Source organism: Pyrgilauda ruficollis, unplaced genomic scaffold, assembly GCF_017590135.1.
Source record: "Pyrgilauda ruficollis isolate IOZ18807 unplaced genomic scaffold, ASM1759013v1 scaffold58, whole genome shotgun sequence".
Lineage (NCBI taxonomy): Eukaryota > Metazoa > Chordata > Aves > Passeriformes > Passeridae > Pyrgilauda > Pyrgilauda ruficollis.
This window is the reverse complement of record NW_024527488.1, coordinates 589,861-613,318: the sequence shown is the minus strand read 5'-3', so window position 1 is coordinate 613,318 and position 23,458 is coordinate 589,861. Positions and strand designations below refer to the sequence as shown.

The following is a 23,458-nucleotide window of genomic DNA, read 5'->3' as shown; positions in this document are numbered from 1 at the left end:
CATTTTGGTCTTGGATCCTTTTGTTTGTTAGGATGTGACATATTAAGTATGACACTTAATTAGCTGTTCCTCGAGTTGAGGGCCTAACATACCGTGCCTCTGCTATGGTGTTGCAACAAGAAGTACTGTAACTCCAGACTAAAACTTTTGCAATTATTTTGTTTGTCACCACAGGTGGATTCCTGCCATGGAATTTCATGTGGGGCACAGCAGCTTTCATGACTACGTAAGAGCCTCCATCTGAAAATACCTTGTTCCTTTTCCAAGGAAGTTACGTAAATTAATTTTGACAGTGTAAGGTTTCAAATCAGAAGGCTGCTGGATTCCCTTCTGTTTCTCCTCAGCGTAGTGCATAGAGCAATACAGAAACAGAGGGCCAACGTGTTCTGTTCCTGTGTGCTGCACTGCAAGTGAGTCCCAGCTGCAAGGTAAATCGCTGATTAAATGGGAAAAAAGGGTATTTTGCTACAGGTGGACAGGCAGTTGTGAATTTGTGATCACCACCCATACACCACCAATACACCATGAAAGGAAAGACTGGTGACGGTTTTGTCCAGTGCTACAGCACTTTTTTCTAATTTGCTTAAACAGAGTAAGACACAGGTAATGGCATTCCATATTGGAATAACAATGGCTGAAATTTACAAAGTAAAACAGTTGTTCTTGTGTACTGAAAGAGCTTAAAACCAAGACACAAATGCATCCAAACTGTAATATTACCTTTAACTTCCCATAGAAGGAATCTTTTAAGGTTCAAAATGAAGAACCCCCCCCCCCCCCCCGGTGGATTTTTGTTTTCTCTTCTGAAGAGAAAAATACTGAGGCCTTCATGAAGTGTAAAATCATTTCAGAATATTCATGACCTTTGGAAAAGGTCAGAGACAGGGAAAATGATGCCAGCAGTTCAATCTGATGTATATTAAGAAAGACTGGCATTCAATCAAGGAAGTGTTCTGGTCTCCAAAAATATTAAGTACCAATATTAAGTTCAATTATGAATGGGGAAGCTTTAGAGATAGATGTCAATTAAAAGAATAGTTAAAATTTGCTCTCAGTTGTAAAACTGAAGCCATTGCCCCAGGCAACTTATTTCCTCTCAGTTCAATTGATTTGTTTTTGAGATGGTAGAATTCTTACTTATACAGATTTAGATGCTCCATTTTTGTTACTAAATTAGTAGTCAGTGTCCAGGCTATCAGTCAAGGTGTGAAATCTGTGGGTCTGGTGCATTTTCATTCCTCAAATTATTCTTTCAACCATGTTATTCGAGCCTTTCCTCCTTTTTTTTCTTGTCAAATTAAGGGCCTCATGAAATTTACCAGAGCATTTGCTCATATATTGAATATCATGCAGTATTATATAAATTTCTCTGTATAAACATGCGTGTTGGTGGAAATGTACATCACCTTTTTAAAGATTTTTTTCTTATAAGGCTTTATGATAGCTAAACTGCGACACTGCAGATGCTAAGTACAAAAGGCCATTGTGTGCAAGTAGATAAGGGAACAAAAAATAATCAGAGGGAGTTTCATGTTCAGCTAGACCTGATTTTTTAAATTTAATTTTTACCCCAATGTCCACCTATGGCTGGGCAGGAATCCAACTGATCCAAAGCACTTTCATGATGATTTGTTCCCTGGCATGTGGTAACTAAAATTCAGGATATTTGTTTCATTCCTTCCAAACGACATCGACACAGAACTTTTCTAACACTTTGCTGGAAAACTACGAGCTTTTAATATTTAACTTCTACTGTTTATACATCTTTTAACATAAAAAGAGGCAGAGAGAAAAGAGGTTGTTACGCTCCGGTGGTTTAATTATTACTATTAGCAGCACAATTTTAAAATATGTCTATAAATAGGTTTTTTCCCCCTTTTCTTCTTTTTCCTTCTGCTTGCCTCACATGCCTCCATACTTATTTTTAATTCCTTAATCAGATATGATTACAAATCACTTTTCTAGCTACACCACCACTTCAGTTTAGAGCGCAGCAATGAGTATGGCGTCAATGAAAATCCCAAAAATCCCCAAAAAAGCTATTCCGCTTTCTAGAAGGTCAATGTATATTGTGCTTATGTGTAATGCATATTTATAATGTATATTGTAGTTTTGTGAAAGAGTACTGGTGTGATGTTAGCAACCTGTTAAAGTCGAACTTTTCCTCCCTGTTCGACTACATTGTGTTTACTTTTCGTCAGAAAACCATGCCTTTGCTGGCTGTTTCGGAAGAATATACAGTATGTTTATTTTTTTTAGACACAACGCTTCATGTTTGCGTGCTCGCAAGGATGCCCAATTTCTGCCTCTAGATCCGCGCTCCCTCAAAACCAACCCCCGAAAGCGAAGGATTACTTGGTTTCGAAGCGAAGCTGCCTTCACTCACTGGCGGAACACGGAAAGAAGCGGTGGGACGAGCCCGGGGCGGGGGACAAACCCTCACGGACCCGCCATCCCCCCACGGGGCGCCTCCGTCCCCTCACGGCGCCGCTCCCCCGCCGGGCGCGCGCGCCCCCTGCGGGCCCCGCCGCGCGCGCTGGCCCCTCCCCTCAGGAGCCGGGAGAGCCCCCGCATCCAGCCCCTCTTCCTGCCCCCCTCCCCCGGACTCCCGCTCGCCGCTCCCGGTGGGATGGAAGTCCCCCCCGTAAGCCTCTTCCTTCTCCCCCGGTAGCAGGCGGCGGGCCCCGAGTTCGGTGCAAAAATGCTGGGCATGTACGTGCCGGATAGGTTCGCCCTGAAGTCGTCCCGGGTGCAGGACGGGATGGGGCTCTACACGGCCCGCAGAGTGAAGAAGGTGGGTGATGGCGGGGGAACGGCCTGGCCCGGCCCGGCGGGGAGCGGCTGCCACGTATCACCGGGGAGTTGGGCGGCTCTCCCGCCCCTCTGCCCCGCTCCAAGTTCGCCTGAGCCGCGCTGTGCCCGCCCGGGCTCCCTCTGCTCACGGGAGGCACCGCCCGCCCGCTCCCCCCTCCCGGTACAAGGAGCCTCCCGGGGCGCTGCCGCCTCAGGCGGGAAGGGGCGCGGGGGCCGGCGGAGGGTTTGCTCTGAGGAATTTTACTTTCCCCATTTTGTGTTTTATTTATTAATTAATTTTTTTTTTTTTTTTGAACTTGGTTTGTGCGTCTGGCACAGTTTTGAGGGCAGAGCTCCCCTGGGCGGGACCGCCTCCCTGAGGGTCCCGCTCTGAGGGCCGGGGGCGCCGCCCGGAGCTCTCGGGCTCCCCTCACCTCCCTCACGGCTCTCGGGGCTCGGCGAGACCGTGGTTTAATTCCTTTTTTCGGCGTAATAAAGCCGGGCCCCTGAACGATGTCTTTCAGCTGAACCGAGTCTCGTACTCCAACCAGGTGATGCCTCTTCACACTTCATAATTGAAAGTATCTTGATCATGTGAAATTCCAACTGACGTAGTCCAGGTGGCTTGTTAGGACACATAAAGGAATACCAAAACTACAAACCCGTCATTAGTGTACACTTTAGTGTGTTTTATACGTTTTGCCTTCCATCTTTGTCCTCGTTCTGGCTCTGATTTTATTCCTAATTTTTCACTGGTTTCATCAACAGAACTTAGACTCGCTGGGGTGGAGGTCTCACATTTTTAAGGTGTCCCTGAGTGTTAGGGGCACCAGAAGGGAACAATTTTATTTCGTTTGGTTTAATTCTTTAAAACTTTTCTGCTTATATTCTGAAGTTTCATTTCAAAGCTTTTTGGGTTCACGCAGCAAGGAAGGTTGTACACTCTTAGCATTTGTTAATCTCTGGACTCTGAAATAGAGTGAAACTCATGGGAATCAGTATCCCCAGTTCAGAGCTGGGGGTCTGAGCTTCTGTCCTTTGCTCTGTTGACAGCTGACCCGTTAGAGCTGCATGCTGGGACAAATACAGCGTTTTCTTGCCTGAATTATTCCACCTTACTTAAGAACTTCATACAGGCAAAGAGTGTGAGGTCAGAGCGGTGCAAGAACCTAGAAGAAGTGTTGCAAGTGCGGTGTGTACTTCATGTGCGCTGCAGAAGGCAGAGGCATCTGCAGTAGGATCTGTTTGTATTAAGAGTGTCTGGTGACAGTGTTTGTTACAGACCTGTCCTTTGGCACCGAGTCCTCTGTGCTGGTAGCACAGACAGCTGTGGTGTGCAAAGCCCTGCTCTGAAGAGCGGGCAGAGGAACCAACTCTTGAGTTGCTCTGTGGTTTATTGAAACATACTCCTAAAGTTTTGTGGGGACCTAAGTCCTGTGTTCTCTCTTGGGAGAAGGGTGGGTGTGTAAATAACACAGGTGGTACACTGGACACAGCAAGACTCCATGTTACTCTTTTTCATGGAAAGGAAATTCACACCTGAAGTGCTCTTAATTTGTTCCCCTGTCTAGTAATGAGGCAGAAGTACCACACTTTGTGGCTGTGATTAAGAGTAGCTTATAGCTGTTAAATTAATTCCATGGAGTTTTGGGATTGGGAGGAGGTGTTGAATGTGACACTTTATTGTGAAGTTAGACCTAAGTTGCTGAGTAGGAAATACTGCACTGTTTTCTCTCTGTTGCTGTCACACAATTGTAGTTTTCTGAACTGAAAGTAAAAAAAAAATTGAATGATCTTATAATCAGAAATTGCAGTACCAGCTCTCCAAGTGTTGTGGAGGCCTCTGAAAATTCTGCTATTAGCAAAGTTTTGGTAATAATACATTCTGAACTGCTGCTGCCTACCATCTGCTTGTGCACCTTCAGGTGTGTGGGGCTTTCAAGATTTTGTTTGTAATCATAAAAGGTGCAAACTTTTTGCTTTGTTGCCTTAACAAAGCTGTGATTCCCATGTACCTGCTGTTTTTCATGAGCTGGCCTCAGGCTGCAGAGCACCCACATCATGAGGCTCTCGGTGTAATCATCAGAGAGCCATTGCACTTCTCAGTGTTTTGCTGCAACTGGAAGATTAGTCACTGCTGGTTTTTTTGAAAGCAACTGTTGAAAATAGCTTTTTCAGCACTGGAAAAATGTGCTTTTCTGTACTGAATCATTTCTCTGCCTTCAGATTGTGTTGTATGCTTCGCTTTTGTTGAGCAGAGGGAAGTTGAAGTCTAGAGTGTGTTTTTGATTAATGTATGTTGGCATATAACAACATGTTTATTAACCAGAAATGATGTGTGTGTATATATATATATATATATATATGTATGAAGAAAATGGTCTGAAAGGCTAAACATGAAAGGTTAAACAAATAATTGCACTTATCCCCATGGACCAAGACATCAGGTTTTGGTTCCCCCCCCAAATCTGAGAAGCCATAAAAAGTGCTTAGAATCTGCGTCACCTGCAGCTTATGTTATGTTTACTCTGTGTTCAGAGGTGGACATGTTGCTTTTGCAGTTGTTCTGAGCTTCCAGAAGTCTTGAATACTTGAGTATTGCGGTAGGGATTTCCTGGTTTGGAGTACTGAGGTGGGAATGGTGTGTGGCCTTTGCTGTTCTGAGCTGTTCCTGTGCTTCAGCAATGGGTGAAATTAACACTGAGGGTGCCGTACACATAGGGCTGTATTTACCTGTTTTCACCTTCCTTGCCGATGAGGTAAGAGAAGGAGAAAATTTCAGCCTGAGTATTGAATCCCAGGATTTGAAAAACTGGCAGGGAAGGAACTCTGATATTACTTATCGGACGAATGATGAAGGGTGGTATGGAAATCAGTGAGAAGTAAGGATATGAAGCTGCAGAGTGCCAGTTTTGACTGTCACTGCCCCTGTCTGAACCCTTTGTTGCTCTGGGCTCCAGTTGCTGACTTCTGCTGTTCTTGTGTTTTTACCTTCTGCTTTGCTGTTCCTTGTAGTGAAATGTCCTTTGTGCACATTTAAAAATTTGTTCCTCAGTTCTGTTGCCTCATTCAGCAATGTCAGTTTCCTTGTCCTTTGTTTATTACCTCTTCACGTTTAATTTTAAATACAAATTTGTTTGTTTTTCTAAAAAAAATAATTGATTTCTTGTTTTCAAGAGGAACAGTCCTGGATGTTTTCCATTCCAATTTTTTCTCTTTGCTCTACCTGTAGGCAATCTGTAAAAACTAAGCAAGAAGGAAAGCACGTAGTAAGCTATTGCTGGGAATATGGAATGTGCCTGGAGGAAGGGATAAGTGGACAAGATCAATACTTTTTTTTTTTTAAACCAAAATACTGTTGTTTTTGAAAGAAACACCAAAGTTGCTTTTCAATATACACTTAAAATCTCTAATGCTTGAAAGGATAAGTGCTTTTGGATCAGAATGCTGCCTGAAGGAACTCAGCATCCGACATTGCAGGTTTTAGGGCCTGTCCCTGCAAACAGGGACAAGGCAGTGAGTGTGGGGGGAAGTTGGGCCTGTGGAAGAAGAAAGTCCTATTTAATTACCTTGCCCTGCTGCTCCTGTGACGTCTGTGCCGGAAAAAACCCCTGATGCCAAATACTTTTGGAAGAACATATCAATGGATGCTTTCACAGCGGGTGTTATGACTAGCAGGTGGTAGAACATTTTAATTTTGTTTATGAAGGCTCAAATTAATTCGTAAGCACGTGCATACTCCCTTACAATTTTACACAAATCTCTCTGTATGATCAAGCCCTCAGTTATTCGGTCTTTTGATTTGTGGCACTTCAAAAAGTAGCATTGCAAATAATCTGGCAAATAAATCTAATGTAAACTTGGTGCATGCCAAGTTCTTTGTTTTAGTTGGATGCCTGTTGCAAGGTGCTTCCTGAAAATTTTGTAAGAAATGTATGAAATTTGACTTGTAAATTTCAGCCTGATTTAAGATAAAGAAAAATCCTGCTTCCCAAAGGAGAAATAAGCGTGCAGAAGGTAGGTATGGTTTTATGAGATTGTTCAAAGTATGAGAAGAATGGAAATGAGCTTCAACTTGAACCCTCAAAGATGTGCGCCTTCTTGCGAATAAAGTAGGACAATAAAGGAAAACTCTCCTTTTCTGTTTGAAGCTAAAAATTACTCCTCTGCTGGAGTTTGGTGGTTGACTTGCCTTTTTCTTTTTTCCCCCTACTGATTCTTTTTCTTTTATAATTATTCCTTAGGGTGAAAAGTTTGGCCCCTTTGCAGGGGAGAAGCGAATGCCACAGGAACTGGATGAGAACACAGACTGCAGACTCATGTGGGAAGTGAGTAAAATGACGTCCTGGCACCTCGCACAAAGTGTTCTCAGAATTAAGTTTTACTGTAACAAATCCTTTCTATTTTGTTTCATAGCTTAAAGATCCTGTAGTGAGATTTAGTGCTTTTAAATTATGCTGCCTGGGTGGAGGAGGGTTGACTTCTTTAAAGCTAAAGAAAAAGCCAATTATGGTTTGTAATCAATGAAGTGTGAAAAAACATCAAGTCAAGCCAAATACAAATATAATAACCCTGTGAAAAATCAAAATAATTTGAATTGGGAAGTGGATTGTAAGTTACAGAGATACTGATTCACACTGATGAACAGGTACCAGCTTATGGCTTCCTTCTGCTGTAATATGAAGCATTTCCTGGTGTGACACTTGTGTTGAGATTTGGCAAACTATATACGTGAAGTTTTAAAATTTTAGCAGATTTTAATGCAATTAGTAGGTGTGAGGTCTTTAGCAAAATGGAAGCCTGGTGCTGTGGGCAACTTGTTTTTTATGCATTAGGCAGAAACAGCAGTTTATGCACTAGTTCTTGTGATTAGGTGCATAATCCATCCTAGCTCCTGTTGTACCTGTGTGTGCCTGAAGTAAAATCTGAGTTCACCAGTTGAGGAAATTACACTGGCTAAAAAATACTGGCAATAACAAAATTTCCAACTTGTTAAAAATGCCTTCTTTCTGGTGCCTCTGTTCTGTCTTTATAATCGTTATTTACTGCTGTGGCTCTTTGAGCAGAATTTATTTTTTCTTTTTTTCGTTCTTTTCTCCTCAGTCAAGCAGTTTCTGTTGAATGCACATTTAGTCCTCTTTTACACTGAGGCGAGGACTCAGATTTCTTTTTTACCTTTCTGTGGTTAGAGGTGGAAGGACTGTTTACTGCATGGTACCAAAAAACCTTATGTTTGAGATCTGACTTGAAGCACTATCAGTGCATTTACCACAAAATACATATTTATTTGAAAAAATCTCTGGCATTAACATCACTGAGCAGCTTATGAAGTGAGCAGAGCATTGACGCAGCCTTAGCAGGGCTACAGATAGATTCCATACACTAGAATGATGAGTGAGAGAATGTTAAAAGCCCATTTCTTTTTACTCAAACTCAGTATAAATATTGTGAGTGGTGAAATATTCCTAGGTGAGTGCTAACTCCAATCTGTGAAGCTCTGTTTTCTCCCTTTCCCTTTCTTTTGTCTATTTCAATCTAGGGGTGTGCCCCAAATGCCCCTTCCCAAACAAGAGATGTGGACCATTTGTTCCCTTTCCCTTTTTCGGTCAGGTACTCAGAGCAGCCAGTTTCATCTCTTTGTTCCCAGCTGAAACCAGAGCAATACAGTGTGCTTTAATTACAGATGTTTGCTGAGTACAGCACATGTTAATGTGCCCTGGCTCACTTGGCTCTTCCTGATGTTTCTGCAGGTTGTTTTAAATCAGTAAAATGCTTGTGCTAGAACAAGGTTTTCAGAAAAGACAGTGGGTGGATTACAGCAATGAGAAGCCCTTTAGGTTTGTTGGAAAGCTTTATGATTTTCCAGATTCTTCATTGCTCATACTTAAATAGATTTATCTGTTTCTGCACGACAGGAAAGAAAAGGCAAATACATTTATTTATTGGTGACACTAATGTGACCCCGTTGACAGCAAATCAGAAAATGAGGTTTTTATGAGCTGCTTTAAAATAATTTCATAATATCTTACTGTAACCTAGTTTTGAGAGCCTTGAAAAGATTCCTGCATACCAAATTTTATGACTTCCTCAATGTTTTAACCCAAGTTGTTCATGTTTACTGAAGTTGATCTGAACGTGAGCTTTATAATATAATTTAAATCATGCTGGGAGTAGTCTGAAGTTGAAAATTGAGACCAGGAATGCAGAAAGTAAGACTTGAACAGCCCAAGTAGATGGTTATTCCAGAGCCTGTGGGAAGCACGCACAGAAGCTGGCCAAGTTTGTGTGTAGTCAGCTGTACCAAAGATATTAAAAATAACTAATTTGAAGGCTGTTGGTGGGAGTCACACTAAAGCCTGACTTCACAGTCTGATGGCAGTAAAAAAATGATGTTTTCAGAGAGAACACCTTCAGAAAGAAGTCTCAAGCAGTAGAGGCTTTCTGTGAGTCAAGGAAAAAAATGGGCATTAGTGCAACATTTCTTTCCTTGGCATGTGATGCCTGGGATCCAGGCTTCAATTTTATGGAATATTTTGCTGTGAGGAAGTTTGCCACATGCATTTCTGGTTGTGCAGAGTAGTGCTCTGTGATGTGGTCTATTTTGATCAAGCCATTCCTTTTTCTCCAAGACCAGCATTGTGAGTTGGCATCTTTAAGGCATCACGTTGAGACGGAATTGCACGCATTGTGTTTTCTTTGGGTCTCAGGGAAAATGTGGCACCCAGAACATTTATTGAGCCCAGTGATTTTGTTCAGTAAAATTCTGAAGATGTTAGAGTTTTTAATTAAATTAAATATAGCAGAATGCCATTACTCTGTCTGTAACATGTACAGTTGTGAAGAAATCAAAGGCTTATACTTGTTCATTCAACAGATTCCTGGGAAGTGGAAGATTCCAGTGGGTGGGAAGCATCCTTGATCTTGCTGTTATCTTTGTAAAGAGCTACAAGCTGAAATGTTTTATTTATGAGTGTCGTGAAAGGATAAAAACCCTCAAACAAATGTATGGTAACCATTTAGTTAAGAGTGATAGTAAAAAGCCAAGAAGAGGTCCAAATGGCTTTGTGCTTTCTCTTTGTTAAGAAAACACCTCTGTGTTATCCCCCAGCTCTCTAAATGTGCTGGTGAAGGACACAGCTTGTTGTTGGTGATGAATTGAGAGCTTTGTTGTTACACCTTGATTAAATACTTCTTTGTGTGTATTAGTAAACTTGGCATAGCAGCTTTGAACTGTGTCTATTTGCTGGGAGAAGCAAGTGCTTTAAAGGCAAGCAGGAAATAATCTTCAGGTTAGAAGTTCACAGACGTTTTTGCTCTGGAGGCTCAGATGCGCCTTTGTGAAGGGAAGATATCAGTTCATTCATGTATGTTCAGTTCCTTTTCTTCATTATCCTTAACCGAGAGAGGGGAATTAATTTCACTCCTACTGGATTGTGGCAGGCATATACTTCTGGTGATGACTTTGGCAAATGTTGAAACAGGGAGCGCTGGAAAGATTTGGTCCTTCTTCAAATACTCTGACATACCATGAAGAAATGTTGGTCAGGGCTGGATGGAACATAATACGCCATGTAATGCTGAATGTTACATATTTCAGGTTGGGTTTCTGTCTATCTGCCAGGATCATGTTTTCTTCATTGTTACATTAAAACCAAAGAGATCAGAAAACAGTCTTTCAATGGAAGCCAATGTTTGTGTTTATTTATATAAGAAAATGAAATGAACTTACATTTCTACTGCTTAACTTGCATCACTTTTGCTGTGGCAGTTGTTTTCAGTTAAATAAGCCTGCCTGAAAACTAGTGAAAGCAACAGAAAATCTGCTATTGGCTGCAGCCAGCTTCAGATCAGAGCTGTGGTGTTTAGGATTGGGGTATAAGAAGTCAAGCACATTAAGCTTGGTATGTTTTGCTGGCTTTCTTATTTTTTTGGTTTTTTTCGTCTTTCTTTGGTATCTTGCCTATAAAATATGCTTCTGGCACAGGAAGGCTCTCACACACAAGACATTAAGTCAAATGATGTCCATTGATTCATGATGAAATAAATATTAATTAGATGAATTCTGCGTTTGCTGTTAAGGTGAATATGATACTATAAATCTAATTCTGGACAACATAGTCTTTAATTTTTCTGTGTGTCGACTACCTTCCCGGTGATTGTTCCTCATATACTGTTTACATTGAAAACTGTTTGCTTTTAAATGTTTTTGGCTGAATCTTTGTTTAATTTTCAGAAATGCTTTTGTTTTTCTCATTTCTTAAATGATCTGGGCTTTTACACAAATAAGAAATTGGTGTGCTATCTCAGCTGCAAGTCTTATGTCCCAGAATTTCAATTTTAGTAAATTATTCTCAAATGGGATAGATAGGTGTCCAGAGCAGTTACTAATGTTGTTGTAATCAACTCTGTTAAAACTTGCTTTAGTCATCTTTTTCCATGTTAAATGTATGACTTTGTATTAATTATAGTGACTTTTATATATTTAATTATAGAGCAGGCCCATTACTGATCTCTTGGTTTTGGTGACAAGAAGGATCTACTCCTGAAAGTAGCTGAGAGTGTGGACCTCCCATCTTCAGTTATGGGATGTGTTTAAGATGCTAGAAAGCACGTGCTGCTAGGCTCAGGTGTTGGTATTCCAGTCTGTACTTACTGTAGAAGATCACACACAGTTTGCTTAGGGAGATTTGGTTATCATTCCAGGGAAGGTGAAGTTCAGCCCTGCTCGTGAAAGCTCCACAGAATGATTGCAGGAGTCTAGGAGTGAGCTGTTTGTACCCTTCTGTCCCTGGCAGGGTCAGATAATGTCAGGCACCAGAAGGAGCTTCATTACCATGGAAAACTTGTTGTGTGTTTTGGCTGAAGGAAAATGTCACATGCTGTCTCTGTCCCAGGCTTCTTACTGAGCAAGCGAATCAGCAGTTGCTGCCTCAGGTTTCTTTTGCTGGAGTTATTAAAATATCTCCAGCAATGTTAAAAAGTGAGTTTTTACTCTGCAGTGAGCTCTGTGATAGTCTGAACTCAGGATGCAGAAGTATTACATCTAGCTGTTTTATGCTACAGCAATAAAGATCATATTTTCAGCTAATCCAAAAAGAAGCAGTGCAGAAGCCAGTACTTTTCTCTACCTGATCGTTTGATGAACATAGGTTTTTGGATTTAGAAATGTTTAGGAAATTGTTTCCAGAAAGCAGCTTAGGTGTTATTTAGGCCTGTGTAGGGTTTCATATGGGGAGCTTATACATTGACCAGGGACACATCTTTTCCTGAACTCCTCTGTTCCTGAATTCTTCTGGTGCTTGTTGATGTGGCACCATTCAAATTGTCCTGATTGGCTTTGAGTTGGAACCTCACTGTGGTAACAGTCAATGTCACATGTTTCATCTTGCATTGAAGACATTTGACTGAATCTGTTCAGTGACACCTTTTATGCTGATTCTCAAGATAGTTCTTGAGCACCTCAGTTTGAGGTACAACACATTTTAGTGTTGGTTTGAAGTGCTAGGTTTGAGATCCACTGCCATCAGTTCATCTGCTGCCATCAGTTCATTTAGGAACCTTCTGTTCGTGGAACCAGGAAAGGACTGGTTCATGTCACCAGTCTAGTCCACACAAAGTACAGTGTTTTTGCCCTTTTTCTTAACTTCTCATGCTCACATGTGTATATTCAATGCAGCATTATTTCTTTATGAGGTGAAAAAAGCAGTGGAAAATACAGAATGTTTTTAAGGGATTTATCATATTCCTTTATCGATAATTTCCATATGTGTTAAAGCTCTGCTTCGTGTTTGGCATCTCTTTGTGGATTGGCAAAGACTCTGAAAGCATAACTGAGATGACTGTGTATCACTGAAGCAAATTTAATTATATAATTTAAGGATCAAGCAAATAAAAATTGATGAAAAGTTAGATAGTGTAATCTATAGTTTTTATAATAGGGCCTGGATTGCTTCTCATTCCAACTCAAGATCTGATGGAAGCCTTTATAGGATCTACATGGTGGGCTCTTGTAACTTTTGCTTTGGTAGCTAAAGCACAAAGCCTCTGTAGAATTGGGTGATTATTACAGTATCACAGAATAGTTTGGGTTGGAAAGCACCCTAAAGACCATCCAGTTCCAGCCCCCCTGCCAGGGACAGGGATGCCACTCATTAGATCAGGTTGCTCAGGGCCCCATCCCATCTGGCCTTGAGCACTCCCAGGGTTGGGACATCCAGGGCCTCTCTGGGAAACCATTAGTGCTTAGTGTCAGATAATATTGTTTCCAGATGCATTTCAATGTGTAGGTTTGACACTTTTCACTGTGGTTAATCCATGTGTTGGAAAGTCAGAGCTTTTAAAGTTTGAATGTTGGCACCTTTTCATGATGTGTCCTTTTTCCTTCAGAAGAGCCGTAATGAGTTTTGAAGATCCTTATTTGTTTGCAGAACTACAGTAATTCTTTTTTTGCTTAATCTGAGAACAACGTTCTGTCACCAGCTATTATTGTAATGGAATACAGTTTTTGTCTTTTTAATGATACCCTAAATGTTTAGGTAATTGAAGCAGTCATACTGAAGAAATATGATATTGCATTCTATTAGAAACAAATATAGCAAGAATGTGAGCAATTTATATACAAAGCCACGAAGACAATCTAATTTTGATCTTACATAGCCAAATTCCCTAGCTCTTAGGAAATACCTGCCCTGGATACTTCTTGTTGACAGATGGAAAATAAAATCCATTCCTTATATAAATAAATCACATGGAATAATAGTGTGGCTGTATGACCTTTTTGCATGGCTCTCTGTTGTCTGGATCAGTGGAGATTCAAGTGATCTATTGCTTAAAATGAAACAAATGGGTTTTTTTGGCAGTGACAGATGTACTTCTACAGCAGTATGTCTTTGTGTTTTGAGGGGGAAGAATGACTTAGTTAATATTAAGTTTTTATTTCTTTTATCTTCCTTTTGTCAAAGTAAGCTGGAATTCTGTCAAAATTGTAGAAATTGTACGAATTATATGGATCTGTAATGGTAGCCAAAAGGTCTAGATATGGAGATGAATGTATCTTGTGTGCCCAATTCTTTTTTTCAAGAGTGTTTTTCACTGAGTAGAGAAAACCTGGACGTATTTGGATTTTTAATTTTAATTTTGCTCAGGGATTTTTTTTTTGAATGTTTCAGGTTCGTGGGAGCAAAGGCGAGGTCCTTTATATCCTGGATGCCAGCAACCCACGCCATTCGAACTGGCTGCGCTTTGTCCATGAGGCTCCATCCCAGGAACAGAAGAACCTGGCAGCCATCCAGGTAGATTTGGTGGATTCCTACCATTTGCTTCCTGTTACTGATTTACTAATTTGATTTCCTCTTTGGCCTTCATGTCTTGTAATAAAATTGCAAGATCTGAGGAAAGTAGAGAACTGCTTTTCTTTTTCTTCCTTTCTTTTTAGAATAGAACTCTTCTGCTTAAGGTAATACCACAAATAAGAGTGGTAGGATGAAAGACCAGAAAAGTCCTTGGAATCTGATGCTATTTGGAAGGTTTAAGGACTAATTATTTAGAGACCTGTGTGTGTTTTCTGCCAAACTTGGGGATGGATTACTTATGTGTAAAGCAGAATCATGCATTTTACGTTATTGTTCAATAAAATTAGTAATATCATATAATATAGATAATATATTATATAATTCATTATGAAAGTGTGACAGGCTTGAAAGGAGGCACAGTGCTGAAAATATTTAAGTAGAAAACAGAAAATTGAACAATCTAATTATCTGATAGGGTGATCATATAGTGCCTGAGGACAAATTAATAAAAAAAGATAATTTTTTTGTCTTTGCTGTTGATCTGGATTTATCCAGCTTATTTTTTATAGTTGTCATTTGCAGTACTCTGTGGTAATGAGTTCCAGTTCTTTAATTATGTTGAAATATGCTTTTGGTTTTCTTCTAGACTCTCCTTAATTTCACTTGATTTCCTGGTTCTGGTGTAACAGTGAATAGTTACTTTACTTTTCTGTGCCATCTTTGATTTTATGGAATTCTGTTATGTCCTTTCACTTTGATTTGACAGCTCTTTGCTCGAGCTGAAGAGTCTTATTCTGTTTAATTGCTCATTTTTGGAAGTGTTCTGTGACTTTACAGGATACAACAGAGACAGGGATACCTTTCCAGTTCCAGCTTTTGTTCTTTTGGTGATTATTAAGGAAATTAGCTATCTGCTTTTCTTTTTTAACAGCCCAGTTTCACAGTAAATTAATTTCCACTCCCACATAAATAAGAATTACATGACTGTGAATTTTTTTTCTCAAAATGTATACTTGACAAAATGTTGTTTCAGGCTAACTTAAGGTATTTGCTGATGTAATCCAAACTGGTAAACAATCAGGAAAAGGAGAATTATTTATCAGCATTTCTTAAAATGACTGTTCTGCTTTTTCATCATGAGATTACTTTCTTCCCCAAGGATTAGCCTGTGTGTCCCTGACAAAAGAATTATAGTTTATTTTGAGGCTGGACAAAAAAAAAAATTTGTTTTTTCTGTGCCAGGAAAACAGAAGTTCGTTTCTGATGAAATTTGTTGTCCTCCTTATGGTAGCAGATGTGAACAGCTCTCATGCAGGAGGTGTGATTAGCACCTCATCAGTGCACAGTCATTGTTAGCAAAGGCAAAGTAAGGCTCACAAGAGAGAGCAGTGGGAACAATTAATGTTCATGATTATCTTTCCAGTAAATGACCTGAACTTCTGAATAGAAGTTTTAATGGAATATCCAGTGCATGCTAGTGGGTTTCTTTATAAAGAAAATGATAGAAATGAATAAAAATTTGCTAAATTATCTCACACGGTTTTTTAGGACCTTAAAGCCTATCCTAATCCATAATATTCAGATGGAAAAATATTCCAGCCTTCATTGGGAGCTATTACTGAAGACTGGAATATGGAGAAATGCCAGAATTGCTGTAGTAGTTTAGCCTTGTGTTCTGTTCAGTGTCACATTTGTGTCTCAGAGGTTTTCTGCCTTGCCATGCAATATAACTCCATAGGAATAGATCAGGAGAGAGAGCTGAGGCTTCTGGATCTTTTGTGTGTGTGTGGTTCAGATGCTGTACTTTAGATGAGGTATAATCTGAATTCTGGGCTCTGTGTGGGGGTGTGTAAAATCATCTCCACGCATTTCCTGGATTGCAGTTTCTGCCCTCAGACATTGCCTGTGTTGGTTTTACCTCTGCCAAACTTGACATCCTGGAGCTGCAGGGAAAGACTGGGAGAGGCAGTGTCCTCGTTTGGAGAGCTAGCCAGGGGGAACTGGCAGAACAGGTAGGCTGAAGAGCTGGTTTGCTGCCAGGGAATCAGATACAGAGGGAAATCAGGTAACACTCTGTGGGCACAGAGGCAAAGGGGGTGAGGATTAGGAAGGCTGGGTTGGAGCCAGCTGTTGAGGCTCTGAAGGGTGGAAAAGCCCTACACTCCCTCCGGTAACACAAGACTGTGCTGCTTCCTCCTCCTGTGTTTTCAACTTTCAGGAGTGATGACATAAGTGTTTTATGCTTTTGGATTAAAGTGTGATGGGCTGTCAGTGGTCCTGTGTTCCCTCTTACAAAGCAGATATGAAGGTGTGTAACTGTATGGAAAAGCCAAGAGGCTGCATGGAAGAGGTACCTGTAGTGGACCAAAAAGGAGATAGCCAGGGCTGTTGGAACTGGAAAACTGTATTTGCTGAGCAGGTCTGTGTGGCTTATAGTGTAAAAGATGACAGTGAAGGCAGAGGTGAGAAAAACATAATTGAATAATAAACCAGGAATAACATGAAGGGAGATTGTGGTGCCACCATGATGAGCAAGCACTTGGAGTTTTCTCCCAAGGACCATTGTGGTTTGCTGCCGATGAGTGCTAGAAAAACAGCCAGCATGGTCTAAGCACATGGGCAGGTGGAATGGCTGCAGATGTGTTCTTAGAAACAGGGGGGGTTATTAAAATAATTTAAAAGGCTGTTTACTGTATCTGCATGCACGTAGATTAATGTGATTCATACAGGTGCTGCTGCTTGGGGGAGAGAAATGTAAATTCTTTTATGGTTTCTGGAGATCTTCCATCGCTTTCACTCAAAATGCTGCCTTGAGGAGCTGCTACAGTTAGTGGGTGGATCTTGATTAATTGATGCTCTGAATACCTGGCTGTTAGCGTTTGTTTGGATGGAAAAGCCAAACAAATTAACCTTGGAGGAGAAATGAGTTTAGATTGGGCTGACACCAAAGCTAATTTCTTTCTAATGCAAATGTAACCCAGAGCATTCAAATATTGACAGCTCCTAGTACTTGGGGCTTTATTTTTGCTTGGGATACATTACTTTTTCTTTTTTTATTTCCAAATTTTCAAAATACTTAAAAAATTTTAATTTTTTTTCCATTATTATTTTTGTTAATCTTGTAACAGAGATGTGCTTCCCTTCATGAGGTTGTCTTGCATTTAGAATAAGGTTGTCCTAAACAGTGATGTATTAGAGATTTACCCAGTGGTTTTATCCTGTGTGGAGACTGAGTGTAGAAAGACCTTCTACTTTTCCTTGTGTCAAGAGGATTTGTTTTGACTTTAGACTGTACTAAATTAAAGGTTTCTGCAACTTGACAGAGACATATGAAACCCAGTAACTTGTAGATGTGTACAGAGGTTAGGTTGGTGTGCTGGTAGATATCTGGACTGCAGAATAGATCTTGAGAAAAAAAAAAAAATCATAATTTTTTTTTTCCAATGCTGCTGTTGAGATAAGGACAGCAAAGTGGTGCATCCTTCAACGTAGCAGCTCTCTCCAGTCTACTGAATTAAGCAGGTTTCAGTCCTGTTTGACAGTATCTTGTGAAAAATATAACAGACCTTCTGCAGTTCAGGGAATGCTACATCCCTGTTGACAGTTTAAACTAATCTTAGTGTATTACAAAAATTAAAAATCATTATCTTTTCCTTGCTCAAGGAAGCTTGTTACAAAATGTATGAATAGATGCAGGGCAAAGAAGCTTCAGTTAACTTTTCTGAGTGTTATTCAGATAAGCTTTAAAATTTATGGTGGAACTGGGAGTCTTCATTGCATAGAAATGAGTCTCCGTCAGTGCTTTGGGCAGTACCTAAAGCAGTTGGTTCACATAGGGAAAGAAAAAAGGTATCTCTATCTTACAGAATATCAGTGTAGGGGACAGATGTACAGATTCCTCCCCACACCCCATAGTGTAACTATGGTAACTTTAATTAAGTATTGTCAAAGCCCAAAGTTGTTAGCTTATGTAGCTATTTGGAAGCTTGTCCAGGCATTATCAAGAAGCTTTTGGAGTTTATTGTTACGGAGTTTGTGCTGTCATGCAGAATGCGGGCTGGATCCTTTGGCCTTTTGTGGATCCACACTGATTTAAACCAGCACAGGGTTTAAAGTGCATTTTCCAGATGTGCCTGCTAATTTGATAGTGAAGATAACTGACCAGGGGTGAAAGCCCTGGTTGGAGAAGGCTGGGAATCTTAAGGAGAGAGAGAAAGAGAAAATAACATTATGTAAACATGCTGCTGAAAGCTGTGTTAGAAGTCCTGCAGTCAGCTGGGGGCAGAGATAAAGCTGTGTTGGTTATCTAAATTTTGCTATTTTTCTAATACTGAAATATTTCATTTTCAAACCCTGAAGTTCTTGTCAAGTAGAGTGTGGCAGGAGAAGACTTTAATGCCATCTCCACCTTGGTCTAAGCTCAGGGAATAGTGGAAAAGCCTCACAGGTGAGGCAGGGGAATATTCCCAAAATAGCAGAACACAAATGCACCCTATCCGTGCAGTCACACTGGGAAAGAAGTCTTCAGCAAGGCTGTTGTAGCATTGTGCTTCCTGAGGAGTGAAGCCAACCCTTCCATGGTTGAGGGATAATATTAGTTTAGGGTCTCATACTTGTCTAGATTTTTGTTTTTCTGACATAAGTATTTATTGTCTCTACTTGCTGTTTGCAACAGGAGGGGGAAAATATTTTCTATCTGGCTGTGGAAGATATTGAAACAGACACAGAACTTTTGATTGGGTACTTGGACAGTGACATGGAAGAAGAGGAGGAGGAGGAGGAGGAAGTAACTGTTATCCAGGAAGATGAAGACAGTGCCAGCAATAAGGAAGTTCAACCAGCTGGTGAAAAAATTGCAGGTGAGCAATATGTAAAATATAGGGTAACTTGGGAGCTTAAAAGTGGTGATGAAGAAAGAGAATACTAACAGTGTAGGACTGGGGAACTGGAAGGTCCCTGGGGTTGAACCTGAATTCTTGCATTATTTTTATCTTTTTTTGGGTTGGAGTTGAGCTTCTTTGCCTTATAAGGAGCAGCAAGTCTTGTGAATTACCGAGTGAATGAGGGAGCTTTATACAGTAACCATTAATTTTTGAACTAAAGACAGAATTTGTTTCACCTGACACACAAGCTTATGAATGCTGAGCTTTTGCTCTAAGAGGGGTAATTTCTTTCTTACTTAGGTGGGAGAGAAATAAACCTTCCATAGAGCTATTCAGCCAGTCCTAAGGTGTGTAGGAAAAGAAAGGTGAGCTGAGCTGTCTGGGGAATTCTCAGCATCTTTATCAAAGATGAAGATGAATTCATGAATGACTAATTGCATTGAGGTTCTGATTGAGTTGAATGACTAATTTGGGCCAACAGTCTAAGTCACACCCATCTTAACACTTTCCATCCATTTTCAGTAATGTTGATGGTAATCCACTTTTGTTAGGCTGTTTATAATCTCTTCAGAGACATTATTTTTCGTGAGTTTCATGCCACCATTTTGCATAATCTGTTTCTGGCAGAGAGTCTCTCTTAATGTTACCTGGGACCTACTCCTTTACATTGGTTTTGCTTCCAATCATGCAGATCCTCTCACCTGTAAACAGGACCATGCATGCCCAAACTGTGAATCCAGTTTTGCCAGCCAGGAGATCCTAGCTGAGCATCTGCAGACTTTGCACCAAAAACCCAGTGAGGAAAAGGAATTTAAGTGCCGAAATTGTGGAAAGAAATTCCCTGTTAAACAAGCTCTGCAAAGACAGTGAGTAGAAACAGGAGTGTTTTTCAGGGATCATTTAAATCAATTTAATTCAAACTTTTGTTTCTCTTGACCTAATCACAAGCTAAGCTTTCATTTTTATGCATCTGTATTTATACCCTAACCCTCTGCTTTCATCTTTTAATGTGTTAATTTCTCATATTTGTTGTAGAATTCAATGGGAATTGGAAAAATATTGACAATTTTTTATGTGTTAAAATCATACAGTGGAGACCAGACCAGAGCAGCAGTTTGGTGCAGTATTACTGGTCTCCATCAGTGGAATATTTAGTAGTTTAGGAGGTGTAATTTTCAAGCTGTCAAAGCTGGTACAGAGTTAAAGTAAGATTTAAGGAAAAAAAAATTAAACCAAGAAAAGCAATGCTTCTTGTTCCCTTAATTAAATATTTGGGTGATGGAAAAACAAAATAGAAACATGAAAGATGTGAGATTTAAGAACACGTCTTTATTGTCCTTGAGAGTATAAATATGCAGTTTTATCACTAAAGTCGTATATCTTAGAATTATGCTTCTGCACAGAAACAGAACTGGTTTTCTTTTGTTGTTTGTATATGTATTTTCTTAAAATTAGATAAATGTATTACTTCTTATTATACATTTAATTACAGATTGTTAACCTGCTTTTTGTAAAGGTATATATAGTTTGTAGTTCCTGCAAGTCTGTTCAAGTTGCAGAATGTTGCCCTTACTTCCTTTTTTTCCTTTTTTTTGTCTCTTAGTGTCCTTCAGTGCACAGAGAATATCAGCCTGGGAGACTCCTCAAGAAGTTTCCAGTGCTCTGTTTGCAATACTGCCTTCAGCTCAGAATCGAGGTTTTGTGTCCGAGTTACAGGACTGCTGTCATGTCCTTGCTGGCCTCCCTTTGCATGTTAGCTTTCCAAAAGCTTGGTAGTGTTTGGGAATCCTAACAGGGCAAGGACTCAAATGCTTTCATTCCTCTCTGCTGTAAGTAATGCATGAGGTGGCCTTGGAACTCTGCAGTGCAGCATGTGTTCAGCTCTGAGTACTTGCTACAGCTCTGTTTTCTGGAGACACTAAGGGATGTGTTTGGTTTTTTTTTTTTTTTTTGTCTCTCTTTGTTATCCCATGTAGTTATGAGCAGCACAAGGAGGCGTGCAGAGGGGATGCCAGGTTCATATGCAAGGCAGATAGCTGTGGGAAGAGGTTCAAGAGCAAGGATGCCCTGAAAAAACACAAAGAAAATGTTCACAGTGGTAAGAGTTTAATGTTCCTTCAGAAAAAATCCCCTGTGACATGTTCCTAGCCTTAAATTTGCAAATCAGAGTAAGCATTGTCTTTGGTGTCTTTTTTAATGGATTCATTTGTATCAAATAGAAAATTAAGAAATAACATAATTGCAAGATTACTATTCCTCCTCCCCTCCTGGAGAAGTTACTGTAGGCCACATGAATCATTAGTCTCCTGCAGAAAATGTAATAGGAATCCTGAGAAGTTCAAACTAGGCAAAGAGTAGATGAAGCCAGGTGTTTCAGGAGTGAGGAAAATCACCTGCTGGCACACACTGTTACAGGAAATGGTGAGTTCTTGATTTTTTTTCTATTTTCAGGACACAGTGGGATGTCTTTTCTTTGCCTAATCAAACCGTTAAGCTTGATCAGGGTTGCATAAAATCCTGTAGCGTCTGTTGTGCAGGAAGCCAGATCAGACCATCCACTGGTCCTCTTAGGCCCTAGTGTTTTCATATCTGTGTGCTGTGAGTAGTTTTCCCTCAAACTTCACTCTCTTCTCATGAAAGGGCAAAATACTACTCTCAGGTCTACAACACAGGTCCCAGTTCTGGCATTCTGCACTCTCTGTGTGCCCCCTCTCCATGTCAAAGGAATACCATTATGTGTGGGGACAGCAGAATTCCAGAGTGCACAGAAAACAGTCTTCAGTTGATGGTGACAGCACTAATATGTTTTTTAAGATTTTCAGTCTCTTTCTGCTTCCAAACTCTTGCAGTGTAGAGAAAATTTTCTGTAATTATTCTTAGAGAAATTATCTACTTTTTTGGTATCAGTAATTTTTTTTTCATCTCTGAGCACTGTTATGCTTAGGGTTAGTTTTTGTCAGTTATGCAGTGGTATATGAATTCCACATTGAAGGACTAAGTGTATTCCTGCATTATGTATCTATTTGTGTATATAAATACTTGTCATAAGTTTTATAAGTTTTTACTTTTATAATGTTTGTGCTGTTCAATGTAGTATGGATGTGTTTTACCTAAGCTAGGAACTATCTTGCATGGACGTCTTAAATTATAAACAAATAATTAGGTTTATGGTGGCTTTGTGGGAAACTAAAAGAATCTCTAAAGGTAAGTAATAGATAAACTCAGTTAAGTGTTCTGTGACTTTTTAAAGCAGCTGTGATAAAGGAAGGAAAATGTCTGGTGGCTGACCTACAGCTTGTTTTATAATTTGCATTTTAGACAAGATTTGAATTCATCATCTGATGCTAATATGATTTCCCTGTTTTGTTTAGTTAAAGACTATTAATGATATTTTATATAGTAGGATGCTTAATCATTCCTAAATAAACAAAAATAGGAAATGGTTTGAATCAAGTTTGAGATTTTTTTTTGTTGCTGCACTAACTCCTGTATTGATTTCTGGATGAAATGAACTGTTCAGTTGCCAAGTGAGCTGTTCTCAGTTGTGAACTGTGCTCTTCATGTGGGATTGGTGGTGTATGATAACATCTATTTGAATGTTTTTTTCTTTATTGTTCTGGTTTTCTTAATTTACATTCCACCAGTGACTAGTTTGTTGGACACCCACAGAGAACTCCTGATACGGAGCACTTTGAAGATGGGATACAAATGTAAAAATCTTATGTCAGTCAAATGACCTGTGAAATGTCACGGGCTCGGTGGAAATATTTAGGTTCTTTCTTAGCACTTCCTCTTTAAGATGTTGGTGGTATTTTGTTTCTGTTTCAGGAAATTCTAGGAAGAAGCTGATGTGTTCAGTGTGCAATAAGAAATGTTCCTCAGCAGCAAATCTCCAGGAGCATCGAAAGGTCAGTGAGATGAAGGCTGACTCACAGCAGGCACTGACTTCCCTGAGATGTGAGGCTGTGCTGCTCACGTTGCTTGAAAGCTGCTATGCAAGCCTTTGGGTGATCTCTTTCATGATTACAAAGCCAACCTGGTTTAGTGCGGGTATTTACTTACGCAGTCACGTACTCAAGCCAAATATCCCCTAAAGTTTTCATGTATCTCTTCCCAAATGCTAATATGTTACTCCAGCATTAAGTCAGAATTGCTTGCTGTTCTTCAGTGTTCTTAAACACTGTGTTATGTAACCATGGCATACATACAGACCATAAAATAGGTTCATGAGCCTTCAGTTTTTCTACAAAGCACAATCATTTTTTACTGATTTTTGAAATACCTCTTAGGGGAGTTACTTCTATTATAGTTAGGCTGTAGTAAAAAAAAAAAAAAATCTTCCTCAAACCCAAATTTGAATGCCTTTTTTTTATGCACATAATCTTTTATAACCAGAACAGGAGGGGTTAACAGTTGAAAAACATCTATTTCAAATAAGGGTGTTCATGTAGAAATACAGATGGATCATGAATATGAGATTCTGAATCCATT

The 23,458-nt window shown here is 39.9% G+C and overlaps 1 protein-coding gene across 3 annotated transcripts in view; it reads left to right on the top strand.

The window, feature by feature from the left end:
* The first annotated feature begins 2,567 nt into the window (after positions 1 to 2,567).
* The window catches only part of PRDM5 (PR/SET domain 5), a 58,445-nt gene continuing 37,554 nt past the window's right edge, over positions 2,568 to 23,458 (top strand). For 2 of the 3 annotated variants that reach the window (XM_041482322.1, XM_041482321.1), the window contains exons 1-7: positions 2,681 to 2,794; positions 7,038 to 7,121; positions 13,962 to 14,084; positions 18,760 to 18,943; positions 19,659 to 19,833; positions 20,944 to 21,065; positions 22,796 to 22,875. In XM_041482322.1, the coding sequence (XP_041338256.1) occupies positions 2,702 to 2,794; positions 7,038 to 7,121; positions 13,962 to 14,084; positions 18,760 to 18,943; positions 19,659 to 19,833; positions 20,944 to 21,065; positions 22,796 to 22,875 (861 nt within the window). In that variant the 5' untranslated portion in view covers positions 2,681 to 2,701. Of the gene's footprint in view, positions 2,795 to 7,037; positions 7,122 to 13,961; positions 14,085 to 18,759; positions 18,944 to 19,658; positions 19,834 to 20,570; positions 20,664 to 20,943; positions 21,066 to 22,795; positions 22,876 to 23,458 lie in introns of all 3 variants that reach the window. The other variant, XM_041482320.1, reaches the window with a different exon arrangement.